Source organism: Centroberyx gerrardi, chromosome 12 (assembly GCF_048128805.1).
Source record: "Centroberyx gerrardi isolate f3 chromosome 12, fCenGer3.hap1.cur.20231027, whole genome shotgun sequence".
Taxonomy (NCBI): Eukaryota; Metazoa; Chordata; class Actinopteri; order Beryciformes; family Berycidae; genus Centroberyx; species Centroberyx gerrardi.
The window spans coordinates 1,140,584-1,159,936 of NC_136008.1; the positions used below are offsets into that span (position 1 = coordinate 1,140,584).

The 19,353-nt window shown below is 41.4% G+C and overlaps 2 protein-coding genes across 2 annotated transcripts; one reads left to right on the top strand and one right to left on the bottom strand.

Moving 5' to 3' along the window:
* Positions 1–3,190: 3,190 nt before the first annotated feature.
* Positions 3,191–7,548, bottom strand: LOC139915217 (methyltransferase-like protein 27). The gene is made up of 5 exons (XM_071903742.2): positions 7,432–7,548; positions 6,711–6,839; positions 5,432–5,567; positions 4,538–4,630; positions 3,191–3,423 (listed from the first exon to the last, which is right to left on the bottom strand). The coding sequence occupies exons 1-5, from the start codon at positions 7,546–7,548 to the stop codon at positions 3,191–3,193; spliced, it is 708 nt and encodes a 235-aa protein (XP_071759843.2).
* Positions 7,549–10,278: 2,730 nt separating this feature from the next.
* Positions 10,279–17,855, top strand: LOC139921361 (methyltransferase-like protein 27). The gene is made up of 8 exons (XM_078287044.1): positions 10,279–10,353; positions 11,047–11,172; positions 12,379–12,399; positions 13,342–13,497; positions 14,592–14,720; positions 15,230–15,365; positions 15,932–16,024; positions 17,635–17,855. The coding sequence occupies exons 1-8, from the start codon at positions 10,279–10,281 to the stop codon at positions 17,853–17,855; spliced, it is 957 nt and encodes a 318-aa protein (XP_078143170.1).
* Positions 17,856–19,353: the final 1,498 nt, after the last annotated feature.

Genomic DNA, 19,353 nt, shown 5'->3' on the forward strand with positions numbered 1-19,353 from the left:
CCAATAAAAAAGGTACAAGTTTGATGGTGGGAACACAAATTGGTGGGGTATCTGGGGGTCTTTTTGGCATTTTTTACTCACATTTCCTGCAATTCTACACAATAATATACACATAGTGCTCTTGGACACAAACCTTTGGACACAATTTGGTTTACAATGTAATCATGACCTTAACGTGTTTAAAGTATTTGAACTAAAAGTGCCAGGGCTGGGCCATATACCAAAAATGTACCGTAACCAACACTACAAATCTTTCACCGCATGTTGGTATGTTTGGTACATGCTCCAGTGCAGTCCAGTGCGTGTGTTCCTGTAATTTAAAGCTGCTACCAGTTTAATTTGCTGACTTTGGCGACCCCTTGAGTCCCTTAGTGGTAGTGCTGTACATCACTGTTAAGTCATCATTTGTTAAGTTTAAGCAATGCTAGCGAAACATTTTGGCAAACAGGCTGCTATGTTATGATACTGAAAGACAGCTAACATACCAGAGCGCATCTATTGTGAATCTATTCTTCTTGGCAATTCATCAGTGAATGATGTGATTATCCTGATTATTCCAGGCCTGTAGTTGGGCCATGGCACTACATCTTTCAGGAGCATATTCTGCCTGGAATATGCGAGATGAATTTAACCAGTTCATCATACTATAAAGCAAGGAATCTCTGTATGTGTGTGTGTCCTTCGCATATCTCGAGAACCGTTCGTCCGATCTACTTCACACTTGGCGGGTGTGTTGCTGGGGACCCGAGGACGTGCAGTGTCGGATTGGACACGAGACACGTTCAATATTAATAAACTTTGAATAAACAAGTGAACAGCGCTCTGTGCAGCAGCGGGGCTCAAAGCGAACGGGCACTGCACTAGTCTCACTAAATGCTTTTAAGTCCAAAGAATTGGACGCTGATTTGTTGGAATGTCACTATTTTTGATTAACAACTTTCTCAACTGTCTAGTGGATTTTTCCCTTTTAAAATGTTTGTTAATCTATGCTTCTGTTCTTGTATCTGTTCTTATTGTAGTACTGTAGTCTGAAACTACTTGTTTTTATCTGTGCTGCTGCCGATCTTGGCAGGTCTCCATTGAAAAAGAGGTTATTAATCTATTCAATATTTTCAATTCAATATTTGTGCACCAAGTTAAAAAATATATTTAATTTGTCATTATCAAGGTAAATGTGACAATATACTGTTTGAAGCGTTCCATTCCAAAATCCACAATAAAAAAATATTACACCCACTTTTCCATATTAACTGGTCGCATGAAAGCTCTAAAGCTCTTTATGGTAAACTAGTATGATCACAGAGGCGGCCTTGTGCTTTCAGTTCTCAGATGTACAGTAACAGTTCTGTTCTGACTCTTTTCTTCCATCAGTTCAGAGTAATGCAGATATTCCAGGTTGTGAAGTTTATTGTTGTGTCCGTTCTGAAAGTGAGTCGGAGCCTCCAGACTCCACCCAGCTGCTGCATCTGCTTTTAATAACGCCATGTAACCAAATAGATTTTCTTAATTGCACTAATTGAAAATTTAACCATTTGAAAGGAAAATAATAATAATACAGTTTGTAAACCAGTCTGCAGAATAGCCTAATGTACCTACATGCTATGTAACTGCTTTTGCAATGTTATTTTTCACTCTCTTTTTAAATAAATTTCATTCAAGTAAATCTATTGTCTTTATCCAGGTCTAGATAAACAGCATAAATTGTCTCCTCAGTGTACGTTTTATTCTACAGTCTATTACAAAAGTATGGTCTTCCAGAGCTGTTGATTACGTTTAATTTGAGCTCAGAGAATTAATCGACGTTAGGATGAGAGAGTTCCATAATGTTGTCATGACAACCGAGCCAGCGATGGGGTCAAAGTTCAATCCAATTTAAGTCTCAGCGATGGGCGCAACGACCATCGCAACGATGACAGATCGCCTGTCGCTGGAAGTATAAACAACATGTCACTGTGACGGACGATAGAATATGATCATCGCCATGGTGACGATCATAAACTGCTGTACTATAAACTGCTTTACTAACACCAGAGTCTGCAGCAGAGTGTTTTCACAGCAGGAGACTCTGTGGCCTGAGTTCAGTCTGCTGGTCTGCTGCTGCTTCACATGACAGACAGGATGTGATGTCACATCAGGAGCATCAGAGATCAATTAGATCAATTTCCATATATTGAGCAACTTTTGATTTTGTGTCTATGTATAGGAAACACTGCATCTCTTAGCCAAAGACGCCCTTTAGAGGCCAACTGACGAAGCAGCAGATGACCTGTCTGTCTGTCTGACTGTCTGTCTGTCTGTCTGTCTGTCTGTCTGACTGTCTGTCTGTCTGTCTGTCTGTCTGTCTGTCTGTCTGTCTGTCTGTCTGTCTGTCGGACTGACTGACTGACTGACTGACTGACTGACTGACTGTGTCTGTCTGTCTGACTGTCTGTCTGTCTGTCTGTGTCTGTCTGTCTGTCGGACTGACTGACTGACTGTCTGTCTGTCTGTCTGTCTGTCGGACTGACTGACTGACTGACTGACTGACTGACTGACTGTCTGTCTGTCTGTGTCTGTCTGTCTGACTGTCTGTCTGTCTGTCTGTGTCTGTCTGTCTGTCTGTCTGTCTGTCTGTCTGTCTGTCTGTCTGTCTGTCTGTCTGTCGGACTGACTGACTGACTGACTGACTGTCTGTCTGTGTCTGTCTGACTGACTGACTGACTGACCTGAATATGCTTCTTGATCTGCCTCTTGATCCGTGTGGCCTAACAGTTGCAGGTAAAACTAAGTTTGTGGATTTGACCACACACTTTACATATTTAAATACTTTTGTTTTTAAAAAAGAACTTTAAAATAAAACAGCACATTGTTATTTCTGTGAAGTCCTATATTTATTACCAAAGCATTGATCAGTAACATAGTAGCCATTCTAAAAACTGATCAACAAAATGAGTGGGAAAAACAACAGGATGATGCACATTTTTTTATTTCTGTAACAGGCAGATTTTCCAGGTATTCCAGTACTTACATTTTAAAAAGATAAATTCATGCGAAGGACCTTATGCAAACCCTGCTGATTATATTCAAAACTTGGGTCTAAAACTTTGTGTTCAAGAGCAGCAGCATAATATTGTGTAGAACTGAAGGAAATGTAAAGAAAAATGCCACCGTCCCACCGTTTTCCAAATCAAACTTATACCCTTTATTCAGGTTATTTGAGGGACTTCCTGTACAGGTACACAGTGCCACTGACATGTATCTCATCCTGCATATCTTTTCTGTCTCTGTCATATATATCATCAATGTATCTGTCCGTCTCCTTGGCCTCGACACGGGTCCAGAGTCCCTCCTCCTCCATCAGCTGCAACTCCCTCTCCACTTCGGCCTTGTAGTCGTGTCCGAACTCCACCTTGTGGTTTGCTCCTGTGATGCAGACGAAGCCTCCTGGAGAGAACGGACACTTTTTAAATAATAGAAGGGGACTCGGGGTGTGCTCGGGTCACACTGGAAGAAGCAAAAGAACGCAAGGACATGTCACTGCTGCAACTTAGAACCGTTCACATGTTTAACTTGCTGGAACGACCACATCCAAAATACCAATCGGAAGATCAATTGTTGTGGTGCTCCTTCTCATCATAAGATATTTAACGATCCGCCGATATCAATTATTACCTTGGACGAGAATCAGGAAGTGTGTCTGCAACAAAGACGAGCATCCTGTCCCCACTAATTGAAACGCTGTGATGTTGGTGTGGTCACTGCTGGGAAATTTTCTCCACGCAGGAACTGACATTCGAAATTGAATAGTGAAATCTGCTTGTCCAGAGAAAGCTCTTTTCCTCTCTTGTCCCTTTAGCATCCTTTGGCTTCAGCATCAGACTGGCCGGGGCGGTGGCAGTTCACTGACATCACCTCCCAGGAGTTTTGGGTATTGAAGTTTCAATTCTTCAAACAGTTGCCTCTTGCTGCCATTTGAGGCCATGTGCAAAGTTGCATAGTGCAGCTTTAAAGGATAGTAGGAAATAATAGCAAGGGTCAATGTGACAAATTATTAGATGTAGGGACTGACAAGATATTATTATTTAGTCAGTCAGTGTGATAAATTATTAGTTGTAGGTCACCAAACTATCAGCTTAGAGGGGCATTAATCCCGAAAGCTCCTTAGAAATGTCTTCGAACTAAAGCTCTGTTTTTTTTTGCTTGATCTTTGCTTGACATTACGATGATATAAACTACAAATGACAAGATAAAATTTGGACTCAGGCTGAGGTTCCATACCTTGCCATATCCAATTCACACCCATGGGACTGTGTATCATTTAATAGCATTTATGGGTGTAAATTCTGTCAAAATTAAATCTAAACCCTAGTCATGACCTAAACACAAAAATGAGTTACCACTGTTTGCCTTTGTAGGGCAGAGTAGAAGCGTTATATCACATCTTACCGGTGTCGTTTACTGACAGTAGAATATTACCAGTGGAATATTACCAGTGGAATATTACCAGTGGAATATTACCAGTGGAATATTACCATTGAATTTTACCAGTCTTAGTTACCTGGTTTGGTGGCGTGGCAAAGCTCCCTCACAACACTGACCGGTACCAGACCAAAACGCAAAGCGCCGACCAAGGTCACCACATCAAACATATCTGAACCAGGACAGGAGGAGAAGAGGATGAGGAGGGAAGGGGGAAGAGGAGGAGGAGGAGAGATAAAGTTGACCAAAAGGAAAGAAACGGGAAGCAGATGAGTTTCCAGTTTCCTTCACTGTGTTTCCACACACTTTATCCTGCACAAACAACATCCTGATTATGTTAGAGCGATTATAGGGGGCGACATTGACCTTGTCTTAAATATCTGACATGGGTCAGTCAGTGTCATTCACCTCTGATATGATGGAGGTTCCTCCTCGACCACCGCTGGTCAACGCTTTGCTAATTATTAGACTTTCAATGGAGAGTCAGTATCCCATGGTCTAAATGCTGTTTCAGAGACTTTTGGGGAAAACACTGAATCCTTGACATTTTGTAGGCATGAAAATGGTCAAATTTAAGATAAGATATTGAATATCGGCACAAAATAGAAAATATCGGCTATTCAGCAGCTCCATTCCAAAAACATTATTTTGAATTAGCAGTTCTGTAGTAGTAAATGAAGTAATCACTGGCATGAAGAAACACAAGTAGACCTCCAACCTCCAGTTGGAGATCATCATAAGGCAAACATAAATCTTGACATCTATGGCAAATTATGCTATAGATGCCAAGATTTATGTCAAGTGGTTAACACTATTCGGCAAATAAAAAGGTTGGCAAGCTGAGTTTACCCTCCATTAAATCCCTGGTTATCAGCCTTACAGAAACCCTCATCAGCTGACCCCTAATCATCATTGCCTGTAATGTGATATGATCAGAAAGCTGAATGTCAGAGTTGATATGACTCTACTGTACCAGCCTGTGCAGGCAGCGGTTGGGTTCCCAGTAAGGCCAGTCTGAGGTCCTGGTAGAGGCCGGTCTTAGCAGCCTGCTCCAGCATGCCTTTACTACTGTCCACTCCCACAAAGTGTCTGAAGCCGAGTTCGCTCATCTACACACAGCAGAGAAACAACACACACCACATTAACACACACTTTTCAGGCTTGCTTCTGCTCGAACTGACTATTAATAGTTGGTTTGTTTGGCTGAAATCTGGTGGGCAGATCGCTCTCGGCCTAAGGATCAGTTGATTAGATTTTAATAGTGATCTCAGCCTGATCTCCTGAAATTTTGTCAAATAAGCACAAAGTCTTAAAATGCAAATACGTACAAAAAGTACGAGAATTACATTTTCCCAGCACAAAACGGTTACATGAAGGAGACACGGGAACAGGAAGTAGAGTCACAGTGGTCGGGTGGAGGATGGGCGATGAGTTTGACTTCAATGCTGCAGACTGGAGTTCAATTCCCAGTTTGTACAAGGGAGATTTCTGCTGTCTTACCAAAACTTTTTCTTAATGAACCATGACCAAATCCTTTCAACAATCTTAACCAGGTTAGTTTAACCATTAACTTAACCCAAACCTTAACCAAAGTATTTCTTCTTGCCTAAACTGAACCGTTAGCCAACCTTTAGCTGAAAATGTCGTGTCTAATTCATGTTTTTGTTACAGAATCCAGTTTGTGGTGGAGGAATGTAAATCTGTGTTTCAGAGTTCATACTCATTTCACAAATTTTTGATGTTGGGTGATCCGGATCTGGGATTTCCACCATTAGGCGATTACATTTTTCTTAGCCATAACTATTATGCTGCATTCATGTGCTGGTGGGAAAGTCAAACATCTGGGACGTCCAGTGCATTTGAAAATCAACCCGGAAGACAAATGATAAAGAAACGTCATCATAAGAGTTTCGGAGGCTGCAGGAGCTTCTTCAAACATCTCAAGAGAAAGAGAGAGAGAAATCAACATTATAATGTTCCTATCACAACTATTGACGGCCAAGGCGCTCAATGCAGTCGGAGTCACAGTGTTAAAATGAGGCCTGGCCCTGGGTGCTGTGACCTCTGACCCTTGACCTTCTTACTATTGGTTGCTTGTAATGTTGGTGATCTAGGAACTGAAGCTATAAGTCACTCTGGATAAATGTCTAAAATGTAGAATTTAAGAATGTGTTAGTACTGGGGGTCACTTGCATTCAGGCTCAGCACTGGATTCAGAACCGGAAAAGAAAGAGTCTTGGTTGCAGGCTTACCAGTTTAGCAACCAGTCCAGACCCGCAGGCAACATCCAAAACCAGAGCCGCCTCACGACTTCCAGGGAAATTGGACAACAGGCAATTTACTGCCAGAGTCGGTGCGCTGTAGGCCGCGACAGACATATCCTGTTAAAGTGAAATATGAAAACTTCAGCAATACTCACTCTGACCCTCAGACAGACCAAACTTCACATGTCAAAGTTTTTTGTTTTCTTTCAAAGTTTCTTTACTGGGAATTTCCTTTGAATGCTGTTTTAACATAATAATGCTGTGGAGAGCTGAATGGGAAGAACATGCACAGCAAAAATGTCCCTTATGTTACAGGTCATTTATTCTCATTTGCAGTCTTAAATACTTATTTTCTTCAATCAAGTGCAAAATTTTGCTAATGGGGTGAGTTAATTCCACTTGTATCTAATGCAGTTTAATTTGTTTCATGAATTTTCAAGAAATTGTTAACAAGTTAACAAAACCCAAAAACTAACTTTGTTCAGGTTAACTGGGCTACAGCCACACCACAACAATCTTTTTCAGCTATCTCCCTTTTCCTGCCCTGTTATGTAGACGTTACTAACTAACAGCCAGTTCTCCAGCGGACCTCCATGATGGAGCCAGATCTGGTTAATCAGAGATTTGTGCAGCAACTACAATAAAAGCCTCTGTAGAAGGGCTGAAGTCCCCATCAGAGCTCAACAAGGACGAGGTTCTGTACACTGACCTTTTCATATTTCTCTGCCCAGACGTCGTAGAATTTAAGATGCTCCTTCGTATCGGGGGTGTGACCAGAGAGAAAGTACGTCCGCACATCTGCAAAACTTCTGCTGGAGTCCGACATGATGAGAAACCTTCTGAACTGCCAGAGGGAGAAACTTGATCTGAAATTCTGTTTTGAAATAGTTTTTCACGCCTTGCAAATCCATTACATTCTCATGGCACTACGTACATCAGGCATACACATAACCACCACCCAGCATAAGCATGCACACACACACACACACATACCTACTGTACGTTCACATACACAAAACAAATTAATTTGAGCCTCAGCTGTTTTCAGACATGCCTGCAGCCTTTAGGTTTCAGGAGTACTTTCTTTATGCTAACTGCCTCTGGCAATAAATTTGGTTGGGTCTCCCTTTTTTATCAGGAGAGACCAGCGTTAATATATGTTTATTTACAAAGCTCTCCATGGGAGATTACCACACTTTTACACTGGAATATGGGAGCCTACACATGCGCTCCCAGGACCGGCTGGAAAGACTGCTTTTAAATTTTGTGCTCCGCAGACATGGAAGGTCTTACAGAGCTTAGAAAAATTTGATTCAGTTCATTCAAGGAAATCAACTCTGGTTACCCTTAATTGTACTTAATTGAAGCACTCTTGATATCTCTCATCCGTTCCCTTGAGAGGATGGATTGATCTATGTGAATCTATGTGATTCTCTTTTAGGATTGTCTTTTTGTTTATTTATTTATTTTTCTCTTTCTTTTCCCCCCCTTTGTTGTGACTGTTTATTTGAATAAGAGGGTTGTAATGCTCACTGTGTGACACGTGATTCCCCTCCAACACGCCCTCCACTGGCTCCCTACACCCGCAAACCTCCAGACCTGAAACCTGTTTTGAAATAATTGTCATGCTTGCAACTCATACCCTTGCATAAGCATAAGCATGCACACAAATACATCGGCTGCTGGATGTTCACATACATCAAAGTGTTAATTTGAGCAACAGCTGAGTTCAGACGTGTTTTCAGCCTTTCAGAATACTTTCTTTATGCTTCTGCCAATAAATCAATATCCTTACATTCTCCCATGACACGTCATTCCCCTCCATCACGCCCTCCACTGGCTCCCCTACACCCCCAAACCTCCAGACCACGGTCCAGTCCTACACCTCCAGGCCTTAAATATATTGGGCTGATATTGGCATTTTGTTAGAAATCAGATATTGGCCTGTCTTGTCTTCCACCTCCAACATGATAGACATTCCCCTGAACGCCTGAATTGATTGATCTGAACTGATTCTAAGATGGCATTCGATGCACACAATTATACTTTTTTCTTTTCTTTTTATTTCAAATTGGCGACCAGAGGAATCACTCCACTGTGGTGTGCTTCAGCGGCAGCAGTCAATAAAACCTGCCTCATCCTCCTTATAGAGCTTCTAACCCACCTAAAATGATTTTATTGATATAGGTTTCAGTGGAGAGTCTTATAGTCACATGATGTCTAAATGCTGTTTCAGAGGCTTTTCCACCCTCACAAAATAAATGTTTTTATGATATATTTATATATCTCACCTGCATATATTTTATATAATTTGTATTTCTTGCACATGTTAGTAGTTTTTTGTGTTTTTTTTATCATCATATTTTATAACCGTGTATATCACTTCACTTCTATGTTTTAACACTGTACAAATAAACTAAACAACATCAAATTATAACTAAATTGTAATCACCATATTAAAGTTGACCTATAACTGAATGCTGAGGGACTTCAGGAGAATCCAAGTGGAACAAGGGAAGCGAAGTGAACAAGCCAATAAATAAAGCAACCAAATATAGCCAGAGGAGGAGAGATGAGCTGCTGACCACTTCCCTTTGTACAGTGTCCAAACAAAAAAAAACAGGTCAGTCCCTTGCCTCAGGTGAAGGTGTAAACCTCATGGAGGACTTGACACTTCTGCATCATTACATATGGGAGCATTTCATCCCAGCTGCTTTGGTATCTTCCATAAAAACTGATAGCATGCTGACTAAGGTTTTATTCATTCCTCATCCGCTAATCCATCCAATTGAGGATTATAGGGAGTCGTTCTTGTTTTATTCATCTGTAACAAGTCGCACATGTCCTTTTTAAAGAGATTTTATTCAAAGGTTCTCCCCTGATCACTGTGTATTGGACGAGGAACCCCTAGTTTCTTAGCTACTGTTCTGTCCTCTTGGTTAGGTATGGTATGAACTTCTGGACATCTACAAAAGTATTCTGCTATGACTGCTATTAGACATGATACATTTTTCTATAGCAAGTACGGTAGTTATTTTTCTAGAGACTCAAACACAGCTATAATTTCACCTATTTTGAAAAAAGATAAGGACCCGTCTGAATACCGCTGAATACCTCATTGTTAAGGTGCTGATTACTCAGTTAGTGGTAGGTAGGGTATGATGCATACCCGAGGTCATTTTGCTGAGGAACTTTTACTAATGTGTGTTTTGTTGTAGGTCTATATCAGCTGCTGTTTTGCCTTTGCTGTATTTGATTTGTCTTGCCTGTTTTACCTTGCTGCCAGTTGATTGTGTCTGGTACTTTTAGCGGGAGCCAACTGGTTTGTGTATTAATGACCCGTACGTTTTGCTCCATTGATTAATATTTTTCTCTCCCTATAGTGGAGCCGAGTGCTGACTTGTAGAGGCTAGACGCCCTGGTGCGGTTCCCTTCACAGCTTGTAATGGTAAAAGAGCACTGGGACTCTGTTTTTCACATTGCTGTGGTTGCTGTCTTGCAGTGAATACACCAGTGGTAGTGGGAGTTTGTTCCAGTTCTGCAGCAGAGTACCTGGATGCTGCCTGACCAGTCTGACCAGTCTGACAGTCAGCAGACTAGTCCAGATGACCTGAGGGGTCTGGAGGTTTTCGTACGGTGAGAGCAAGTCACCGTGCCTGTATTACCGGCCGGGCAGGCAGGGCTCACGCCCGGGGCCCCGAACCACCAGGGGCCCCAGAGGATTCTGAGTCCCACGTCCGTGTTCGATGGATTTTGCAAGATTTCAAAAAAAAAGTCAAAGTCGGTTCTTAGACAAACTGGAAGCCGGTGCAGAGAGCTGAGAACTGGTAAATTTTCCGGTTCCGGTTCATCGATGACAACTTGAAGTATATAAAAAAACAAAGCTGATAACGTGATTTTCAGTCCGACAGCGGAATATCCCTCTTGTAAATTTGTAACCACGGCGATAACACGGCGTTATCCTCGGGAGAAATGAATGCTTTCAAGAGGAAGAAACTCTTCATTTCCTCCACGGGGAATACCAAGGAAGAGAGCGTCCATTTTCCCGAGCTGACACAGTAAACGCCATGTCGGTGAAATTTTCTAGATGATCCTCTGACGTCCCGTTCCCGTGAAGGCAGCATGAAGCTGCGCTACAGAAAGCTGACAGAAACACTGAAGTAAAGAGTATGGAAACGATACACCGTCCCGTCTCGTCTCACTGGAGTAAACTGGCAGGTTTTACGATGCTGCAGACCACATTCTTTTGCAAGTAGCTGCAAGTTTCAACTCGTCTCGTCGTGAATGTTTAATGTAAACTCGCCTTAAACAAACGCCCCCCAAGAACACCTCAACGCCCCCCAAGAACACCTCAACGCCCCCCAAGAACACCTCAACGCCCCCCAAGAACACCTCAACGCCCCCCAAGAACACCTCAACACCCCCCAAGAACACCTCAACACTGCCCAACGTACTTCACAAGGTTCCCACCGCATGTCACCTGCAGTGGCTAGGGTCGGGGCAAATTTGTTGACTCCCAAAAAGTATCTGATGGCTCTATTATGAACCTGTTCGCATCACTTATAAGCTTTATAACCCCAAACCCCAGCAGCATAGTCCCACGCAAGGCATACACAGGCTTGATAGAGCGTAACTAGTGTAAGTAGAATAACTCATTTCTTTTAAAGCTTTTGCCTTGCCTGTAACTCCCCCTGAAGCCCTACCAGCTGATTCACAGAGCACCGTAGTACCTTAAAGTTCATGTGTTCAAGGTATAATTCAAGTGTTTATCCCCCAGAATTAAATTACTACATTGAAACATGAGGTGCAAAATAAACACATTGAGCATTGAGAGACTAGGCTATATAAAGTTAAGACAAGCCCATAGTTTTCAAAAAGTATAATGTCACAGCAGAGGTTCAAAATGGTTAGAAGTGTGGTGAGATCAAACTCATCAGTCAAGCAATAAGTGGAGTGGAGTGACATGTGGAATCAGTGAGGGTTTTTTTTCCTTGTCATACTAACCAGAGATTATTTAAGAAAAAATGGATCTAAGCTATCCTCTCCAGTTGATTTTTTTGAGTCCATTGCATTAAGTCAAGAAAAAATAAATGTTTGCACACCTAAAGGTCTTTGAGTGACAGGTGTGCAGGACAACAACCAAAAAGGTAGATGCTGAGAAAAGGATAGTCTACCCTTATATGACGTTTCAGTCATCGGACCTTCATCAGGAAAACATCAGTCCATCGCATTAAAAACCTCAATGATGTAAAAGGACAAACGGTAAAGTGAGGAGGATTATTGTCTTCATGAAAAGTAGTCAGATTACTTCAATGAGAAAGACCCTGACTATTCCAGGAATGCTGTCAGGTCTGGTCTTGATTGACAGAGGTGTCATATGACATAGGACATAGATAAGATCTACTGTATGTACAGTATGTATAGTATGTATCTATCTATCTATCTATCTATCTATATCTATCTATCTATCTATCTATCTATCTATCTACCTATCTATGTTACAGGTACAGAACAGGAACATTCTTGCATAACTTTGCTAACTGCTTCAGCCAATCAGCGATCAGCCGCTCATCTCTCCTCCTCCTGCTAGCTTTGGTTGCTTCATTCATTGGTTTTATAAGTTCACATCTCTTGTTCCACTTGGATTCTCCTGAAGTCCCTCAGCAGTGAGATACAGGTGAGTCATAACAACTTTAATATGGTTATTACAATCTAGTTATAGTGTTATGTAGTTTAGTTTATTCGTACAGTGATAAAACATATTAGTGAAGTGATAGAAATAGTTAGAAAATCTGATGATAAACACAAAGAGGAGATGCAAATTACTAATGTGCAATAAATGCAAATTACCAATATGTGCAGGTGAGATACATTAATGTATATATTGTATCATCATTTTTATTTTGTCAGGGTGGAAAAGCCTTCAATCTGCATTTAGACCATCGTGTGACTATACAACTCTCCACTAAAAAATACTTGTGGGTTAGCAGCTTGTTAAAGCAGGATGAGCCAGGTTTCATAGCAGGTTTTACAGACTGCCGCTGCTGAAGCTGTTTAGTAAAATACTCCCACACCACACTGGAATAATTTGTCTGGTCAGCAATGTGAAATTTAAAAAAAAATAAATATATATTTATAATTGTCTGCATCAAAAGCCATCATAGAATCAATTCAGGCTTTAGACAACCAACGCACTGATCACTTGGTCATAGACTGACTCAGAAAAGCTGTGATTGAGGAGGAATGTCTATCATGTTGGAGGTGGAAGACAAGACAGGCCAATATCTGATTTCTAATAAAATGCCAATATCAGCCCAGTATATTTAAGGCCTGGAGGTGTAGGACTGGACCGTGGTCTGGAGGTTTGGGGGTGTAGGGGAGCCAGTGGAGGGCGTGATGGAGGGGAATGACGTGTCATGGGAGAATGTAAGGATATTGATTTATTGGCAGAAGCATAAAGAAAGTATTCTGAAAGGCTGAAAACATGTCTGAACTCAACTTTAATGTATGTGAACATCTGTGTGTGCATGCTTATGCCTGCAAGGGTATGAGTTGCAAGCATGACAATTATTTCAAAACAGGTTTGAGGTTTTCAAGTTGTGATTTTCCCTCTTGGCAGTTTGGAAGTCGCCCCCCCCCCACCCGACAGAGGCTTCTCATCATGTCGGATTGCAGCAAACTTGACAAAGTGAAGACGTTCCTTCAATCTTACATAACCACCGATCCCAAGGAGCGGGTTAAATACTATGACGTCTGGGCAGAGAAATATGAAGAGGTCAGCGTACAGAATCTCATCCTTGTTGTTGTTGACTTCATTCTAAAGAGGCTTTGTAGTTATGTCACACATCTATCAACCAGATTTGGGTCCACCATGGAGGTCCAGTGGAGAACTGTAGAGAGTGGAGACTGTGTGTTAGTTAATAAAGTGTAAATCTGTATCAAGCAGCTAGAACCAGAGAGCAGCTGAGTCAGCTTGTTGTGGTGTGGCTGTAGATCCATTCAGTAACGTTCTCAGTAAAAGTGAATAGTGTGATAAGGTGGATTTGGTTACTGTGACACAGTAAACTGTCTTGTCTTTAGCCCTAGTCTCTACTCCAAAACACTCTGAGTTGTAGCTTGAGAAGAGTCAGCTCAGTTAACCTGAACAAAATAAACGTTTGGCTTTGTTAGCCAAAAGGATAAAATTAGCCAGGAGGTCAGTTATTTATTTAAAAAATGAAAAAATCTGCCAATGTAAATAGGATGCACGTGTTTTACGTCCATTAGCTGTCAGTCTTAAAACATTTTGTTCTATGCCCATGCATGCTTTGTGGGGTTTGACTATTGACAGTCAATCTTTGGTCAGACTCCTTGGCACCCCAGTCAAACTTAGTCAAACCACTACAACTCTTCCTTTAACAGGATTCGGATCTCATGGACTACAACGCACCGAGTCTGGGAGTAAATAACGTCTACATAACAGGGCAAGAAAAAGGGAGATAGCTGAAAAAGATTGTTGTGGTGTGGCTGTAGCCCAGTTAACCTGAACAAAGTTAGTTTTTGGCTTTGTTAACTTGTTAACAATTTCTTGAAAATTCATGAAACAAATTAAACTGCATTAGATACAAGTGGAATTAACTCACCCCGTTAGCAAAATTTTGCACTTGATTGAAGAAAATAAGTATTTAAGACTGCAAATGAGAATAAATGACCTGTAACATTTTTGCTGTGCATGTTCTTCTCCACAGCATTATTATGTTAAAACAGCATTCAAAGGAAATTCCCAGTAAAGAAACTTTGAAAGAAAACAAAAAACTTTGACATGTGAAGTTTGGTCTGTCTGAGGGTCAGAGTGAGTATTGCTGAAGTTTTCATATTTCACTTTAACAGGATATGTCTGTCGCGGCCTACAGCGCACCGACTCTGGCAGTAAATTGCCTGTTGTCCAATTTCCCTGGAAGTCGTGAGGCGGCTCTGGTTTTGGATGTTGCCTGCGGGTCTGGACTGGTTTCTAAACTGGTAAGCCTGCAACCAAGACTCTTTCTAGACAGTTCTTTTAAGGTTGAAGAGGTGGAGAGTGCTGAACCTGAATGCCAGTGACCCAATGCCGACACATTTTTAAAACCTATATTTTAGACATTTAGCTGGCGCTCGAGAGGGACTTCCAATAAGGTCGACGGTAGAATAAGCTGCAATCCTGGATCACCAACATTACGTGCAAAGTAAAGACGTCAAGGGTCAGAGGTCACAGCACCCAGGCCTAGGCCCAGTTCTAACTCTGTGACTATGACTGTAGTGAGGAGTCTATAGTTTTAGAGGTAACATTTCATTTTTTGCCAGACCTCTCCACCAAATTTTAGTCAAATTTGTTTTAACTTCTTGAGATATCTTGCTAACAAACCAACCCAGCCTGGTAGGTTAAAACATAACCTCCTTCCAACTTCGTTGTCAGTTAAGTCAGTTCTAGTAAAAGCAAGCCTAAAAAGTGTGTGTTAATGTGGTGTGTGTTGTTTCTCTGCTGTGTGTAGATGAGCGAACTCGGCTTCAGACACTTTGTGGGAGTGGACGGTAGTAAAGGCATGCTGGAGCAGGCTGCTAAGACCGGCCTCTACCAGGACCTCAGACTGGCCTTACTGGGAACCCAACCGCTGCCTGCACAGGCTGGTACAGTAGAGTCATATCAACTCTGACATTCAGCTTTCTGATCATATCACATTACAGGCAATGATGATTAGGGGTCAGCTGATGAGGGTTTCTGTAACCAGGGATGTAGTGGAGGGTAAACCCACCTAAACTCAGCTTAACCACCTTTTTATTTACAGAATAGAGTTTACAACTTTTTAAGCTGACAGAAAACTTCATAATATAAATTCATAGTATACATCATATCAAACGGGTGTAAGTTAGTTGTATGAGGATAGTAGGGGTGTGTATCTCTCCTTCTGAGACGATTTGATAAGCATCTCAATAGGGAATGAAAAATCTGATGTGCCTAAAATACATTATAAGCAGCCAACAAACAAAATTAGTAATGCTGCCTATATATTTCACTGCTGCTCAGTATGTTTTGCATATTGCCACACTTTTACTCATCCATTCTTCTCTACCCCCTCCTTCCTACTTCTGTTCCTCCGCCCTTCTCCCTGTCCCTCTTTCTCTCCCCTCCTCCATCCTCCTTCTCTTTTCCCTTCCATCCCTCTTCCTCTCCTCCTCCTCCTGTCCTGGTTCAGATATGTTTGATGTGGTGATAATGGTCGGTGCTTTGCGTATTGGCTTTGCACCAGTCAGTGTTGTGAGGGAGCTTTGCCACGCCACCAAACCAGGTAACTAAGACTGGTAATATTCCATGGTAATATTCTACTGTCAGTAAACAACACTGGTAAGATACAGTATAGTATCTATCTTGCCAACTCACATGTTCCCATGGTGGATGGGCTATGCTACATCGCTAGCTCAACAAGTGATGACCACAGGACTGAACACAAGCACTACACACTCTCCCAGTCCTATAAGCTCTCACGTAAGCTAAGTGTGTGTGTAAATTACTGGACCTTTTCGCCAGTACTAGAGTACTACATGCCGGAGACTTATGCTCAGTGATAGCACCTTGGTGCCGGTACCGGCTTTCTTCTACCAGAAGTGCAGACATTGAAGTTCCTCCCCTGGCGTCAGAAGCATCTTGGGCCCTTATGGCCAAGATGGCTACTTATTGTAAGTCGCTTTAAATGACATAAAGTAGTGGCTGTGACTCTGGATCTGAGGCTCGAGGATCCTGCCTCTATGCATTACTGATCCAATGGGTACTGGACACACTTCTCAAAGGGAACCAACTCCAATTCTGATGCCGGCTGCCATCTTACAGGGGCAATCGTGCTACTATAGTGACCAATCAAGACGGCAGCTATTCAATAATAGATTGCCACTTTCCTTCCTTGGACCTTTGAAAACTCAACAGTTTCCCAATCCCAATGTGAATCAGCCTCTTCAGCAAACTTATCGGGCCAGCATCAGTACTGTATTGTCCTCTTCTCACTTTAATTTTTTTACCCAGTCCTCCATGTTTTTTTGTTTTTTGTTTTGTGCTGATGGAAACCAAAAAAATCCCAATCCCCAACACAACCCTTTTAAGTTATTTTACTCCAGGACAGACCTATTCATTCTGTTCCTATCCTATTCTGTTTCAAGTTAGTCGTCAGAAAGAACCCAAAGTGCCTGATGCACAGCTGTTTACTCTACATGAATATAACACATTGGGCAAGGTGTGTCACTCTCCATACATTAGCCTAATTCAGTCCAAATTTTATCTTTCCTTTTGTAGTTTTTTTTTATAACCGTAATGTAGAGGAAAGATCAAGCAAAACTCACTAGAAATTTACTTAGAATCCATTTCTAAAAAATGTTTTACAGCAGGGAGCATTCAGGACCAACACTGTCTAGAAGCTGACAGTTTGGTGACCTATGATTAATAATTTATTGCATTGACCAAGTAATAAAAGTCAAGTCGGTCAGTCAACAGTCATTGATTCACTTGTCAGTTGCAGTTATTGCTCTTTGGCTTTACAGGGTAGTGTACTGTATAATGAAGAGTTTCATTCGAAAATGATATTATATCCATTTTGAAAAAAATAATTATTGCCTGCACTTAATCATTGAATATCTCTAAAATCTAGAGGATTTCGTTTACTGTTATTCTGTCATAATCATTTAGCCATCTAAGGACTTAATGTCATGTTCATGTCATATCTGATTTCCTGTGAATATGAGCTCTTTACTGAAAAAAAAAAAAAGCAAACATGGCCATTCCAAGTTAAACATGTGAATGATTCCCAGTTGTAGCAATGACATCACATCCCATTCTTCCACTGCTTCTGATATGACATGAACGCATCATCAGTTCCCTATCTATCCTTTAAAAAGTGTCTGTTCTCTCCAGGAGGCTTAGTTTGCATGACGAGAATTGACTACACGGAGTCCGGATACGACTACAAGGCCGATCTGGAGAGGGAGCTGCAGCTGATGGAGGAAGAGGGACTCTGGACTCGCATAGACACCGAAGAGACGGACAAATACATGTTAGATGTGTATACGGATAATGTGAAGCATGGGATATACCGCGCCGGGAGAGTGTACCTGTACAAGAAGTCCCTCAGATAACCTGAATAAAGGGTGGAGGTTTGATTTGAAAAGTGGTGGGGACACACTCAGGGGGGTCTGGGGGTTCTCTCCCAGAAATCAGGGCACACATCTACTTCAGAGCAATGTAATTTAGATATATTTGTCATAACTATTTTACATTCTAATATTAACCAAAATAAATGAAATGAAATAAATGTTGAGAAGTTATTACACAAATACGACATTTACATTGTTTATCTTCGACAAAGACATGCTACATTAAAAGGAGAAACTGCAAGAGGTTCAATTAGAAAGTAAACTCATGCAGGTAAAAATGTGCTATTAGTCACAGAGAGGATCTTAAACAGTACAAGCTAGACTGGGTGACAGTCTTGTAAAATAATTAATGTTGCTCTCTGGCCGTTAAAAAGGCAGGTTGGTGTCAATCTTAGAACAAATTGACCCTACAGCACACACTGTGACAACTTAATTTAGTTTGCCGTCGTCCAGCATGGAGCACAGCTAAGGAAGCCAGCTCATTCCACACCTGGCACCTGCAGACGGCACCTGCAAACTAAGGATGCAACAACCATTGAATCATTATAAAATCAGAATGAATTGGGAATAGAGGGCACTGATGACCAGTTGCAAAAGAGAGAACAAGGACGGATTATGGTGCACACACAGGGAGAATTGTAGCTTGTAATATAGTCATGACTTGGGTTGGAGTAGAGCCGGATGCATACAAAATGGTGTCATCCGCATATTATAATTATGTGTCAGAGAAATAATGTTATTAAAATACAGTAGATTGTAAATAATAGGGGACCCCGAATAGACTCTTGTGGAACCCCCTTACTAATTGCAAGGGAGGTTGATTTGATACCATCAGTAACAATAGCTTGTGTTCTGTCAGATAAGTATACAAGGTTATAAGGATTTGTTCTGTTTTGATTCTGAATGTCCTATATGGAACATGTCTATCTGCAATGTGAGTGAATATGTGAGAAAAATAATTAAGAGCTATGTCAGGGTCGGGAATGGAGTAAGTTCTTTCAATAGATGAGTTGTGTAGATCACACAGGAATCCCTGTTCTGCAAAGTGTTTGAAGTTTCTTTTAGTAGTGGTTCATCCTTGGTATCTTTTGTTTTTGGCATACCTAACACATGCTATTGGACAGTGATCACTGATGTCCTGGAACAGAACCCCAGTGGCTGAGTATTTATGGGGTGTATTTGTCAGAATAACGTCTATCAATGTGGAATTTGCCGGATTCTTCACATTAGGCCTTGGTTTAGAAATCAGCTGAGAGAGATTTACTTCAGAGCAGAGCTCTTTTAGCTTATAAGAGTTGTTAGAGAGCCAGTCAAGATTAAGATCGCCGATGATGAGTAGTTCATTGGAGGCGTAGGTTGACCACAGTTTACTAATGCCTACCAGTGCCTCACTGTTTGCTGAGGGAGGACAAAAAATGGCCACGATGGTTGGAGTCACCTGCAAGACAGACGTCCAATACAATCTATTCATATCCTTTAG

Coding starts and splice junctions, on each gene's coding strand:
- LOC139915217 (XM_071903742.2), bottom strand. CDS start 7,548: ATGTCGGACTCCAGCAGAAGTTTTGCAGATGTGCGGACGTACTTTCTC. Junction 5,568..6,710: donor CTGGACTGGTTGCTAAACTG/GTAAGCCTGCAA, acceptor TGCTGTGTGTAG/ATGAGCGAACTCGGCTTCAG. Junction 3,424..4,537: donor TTGCCACGCCACCAAACCAG/GTAACTAAGACT, acceptor CGTTCTCTCCAG/GAGGCTTCGTCTGCATCACA.
- LOC139921361 (XM_078287044.1), top strand. CDS start 10,279: ATGCTGCCTGACCAGTCTGACCAGTCTGACAGTCAGCAGACTAGTCCA. Junction 11,173..12,378: donor ACACCTCAACACTGCCCAAC/GTACTTCACAAG, acceptor ATTCTCCTGAAG/TCCCTCAGCAGTGAGATACA. Junction 14,721..15,229: donor CTGGACTGGTTTCTAAACTG/GTAAGCCTGCAA, acceptor TGCTGTGTGTAG/ATGAGCGAACTCGGCTTCAG.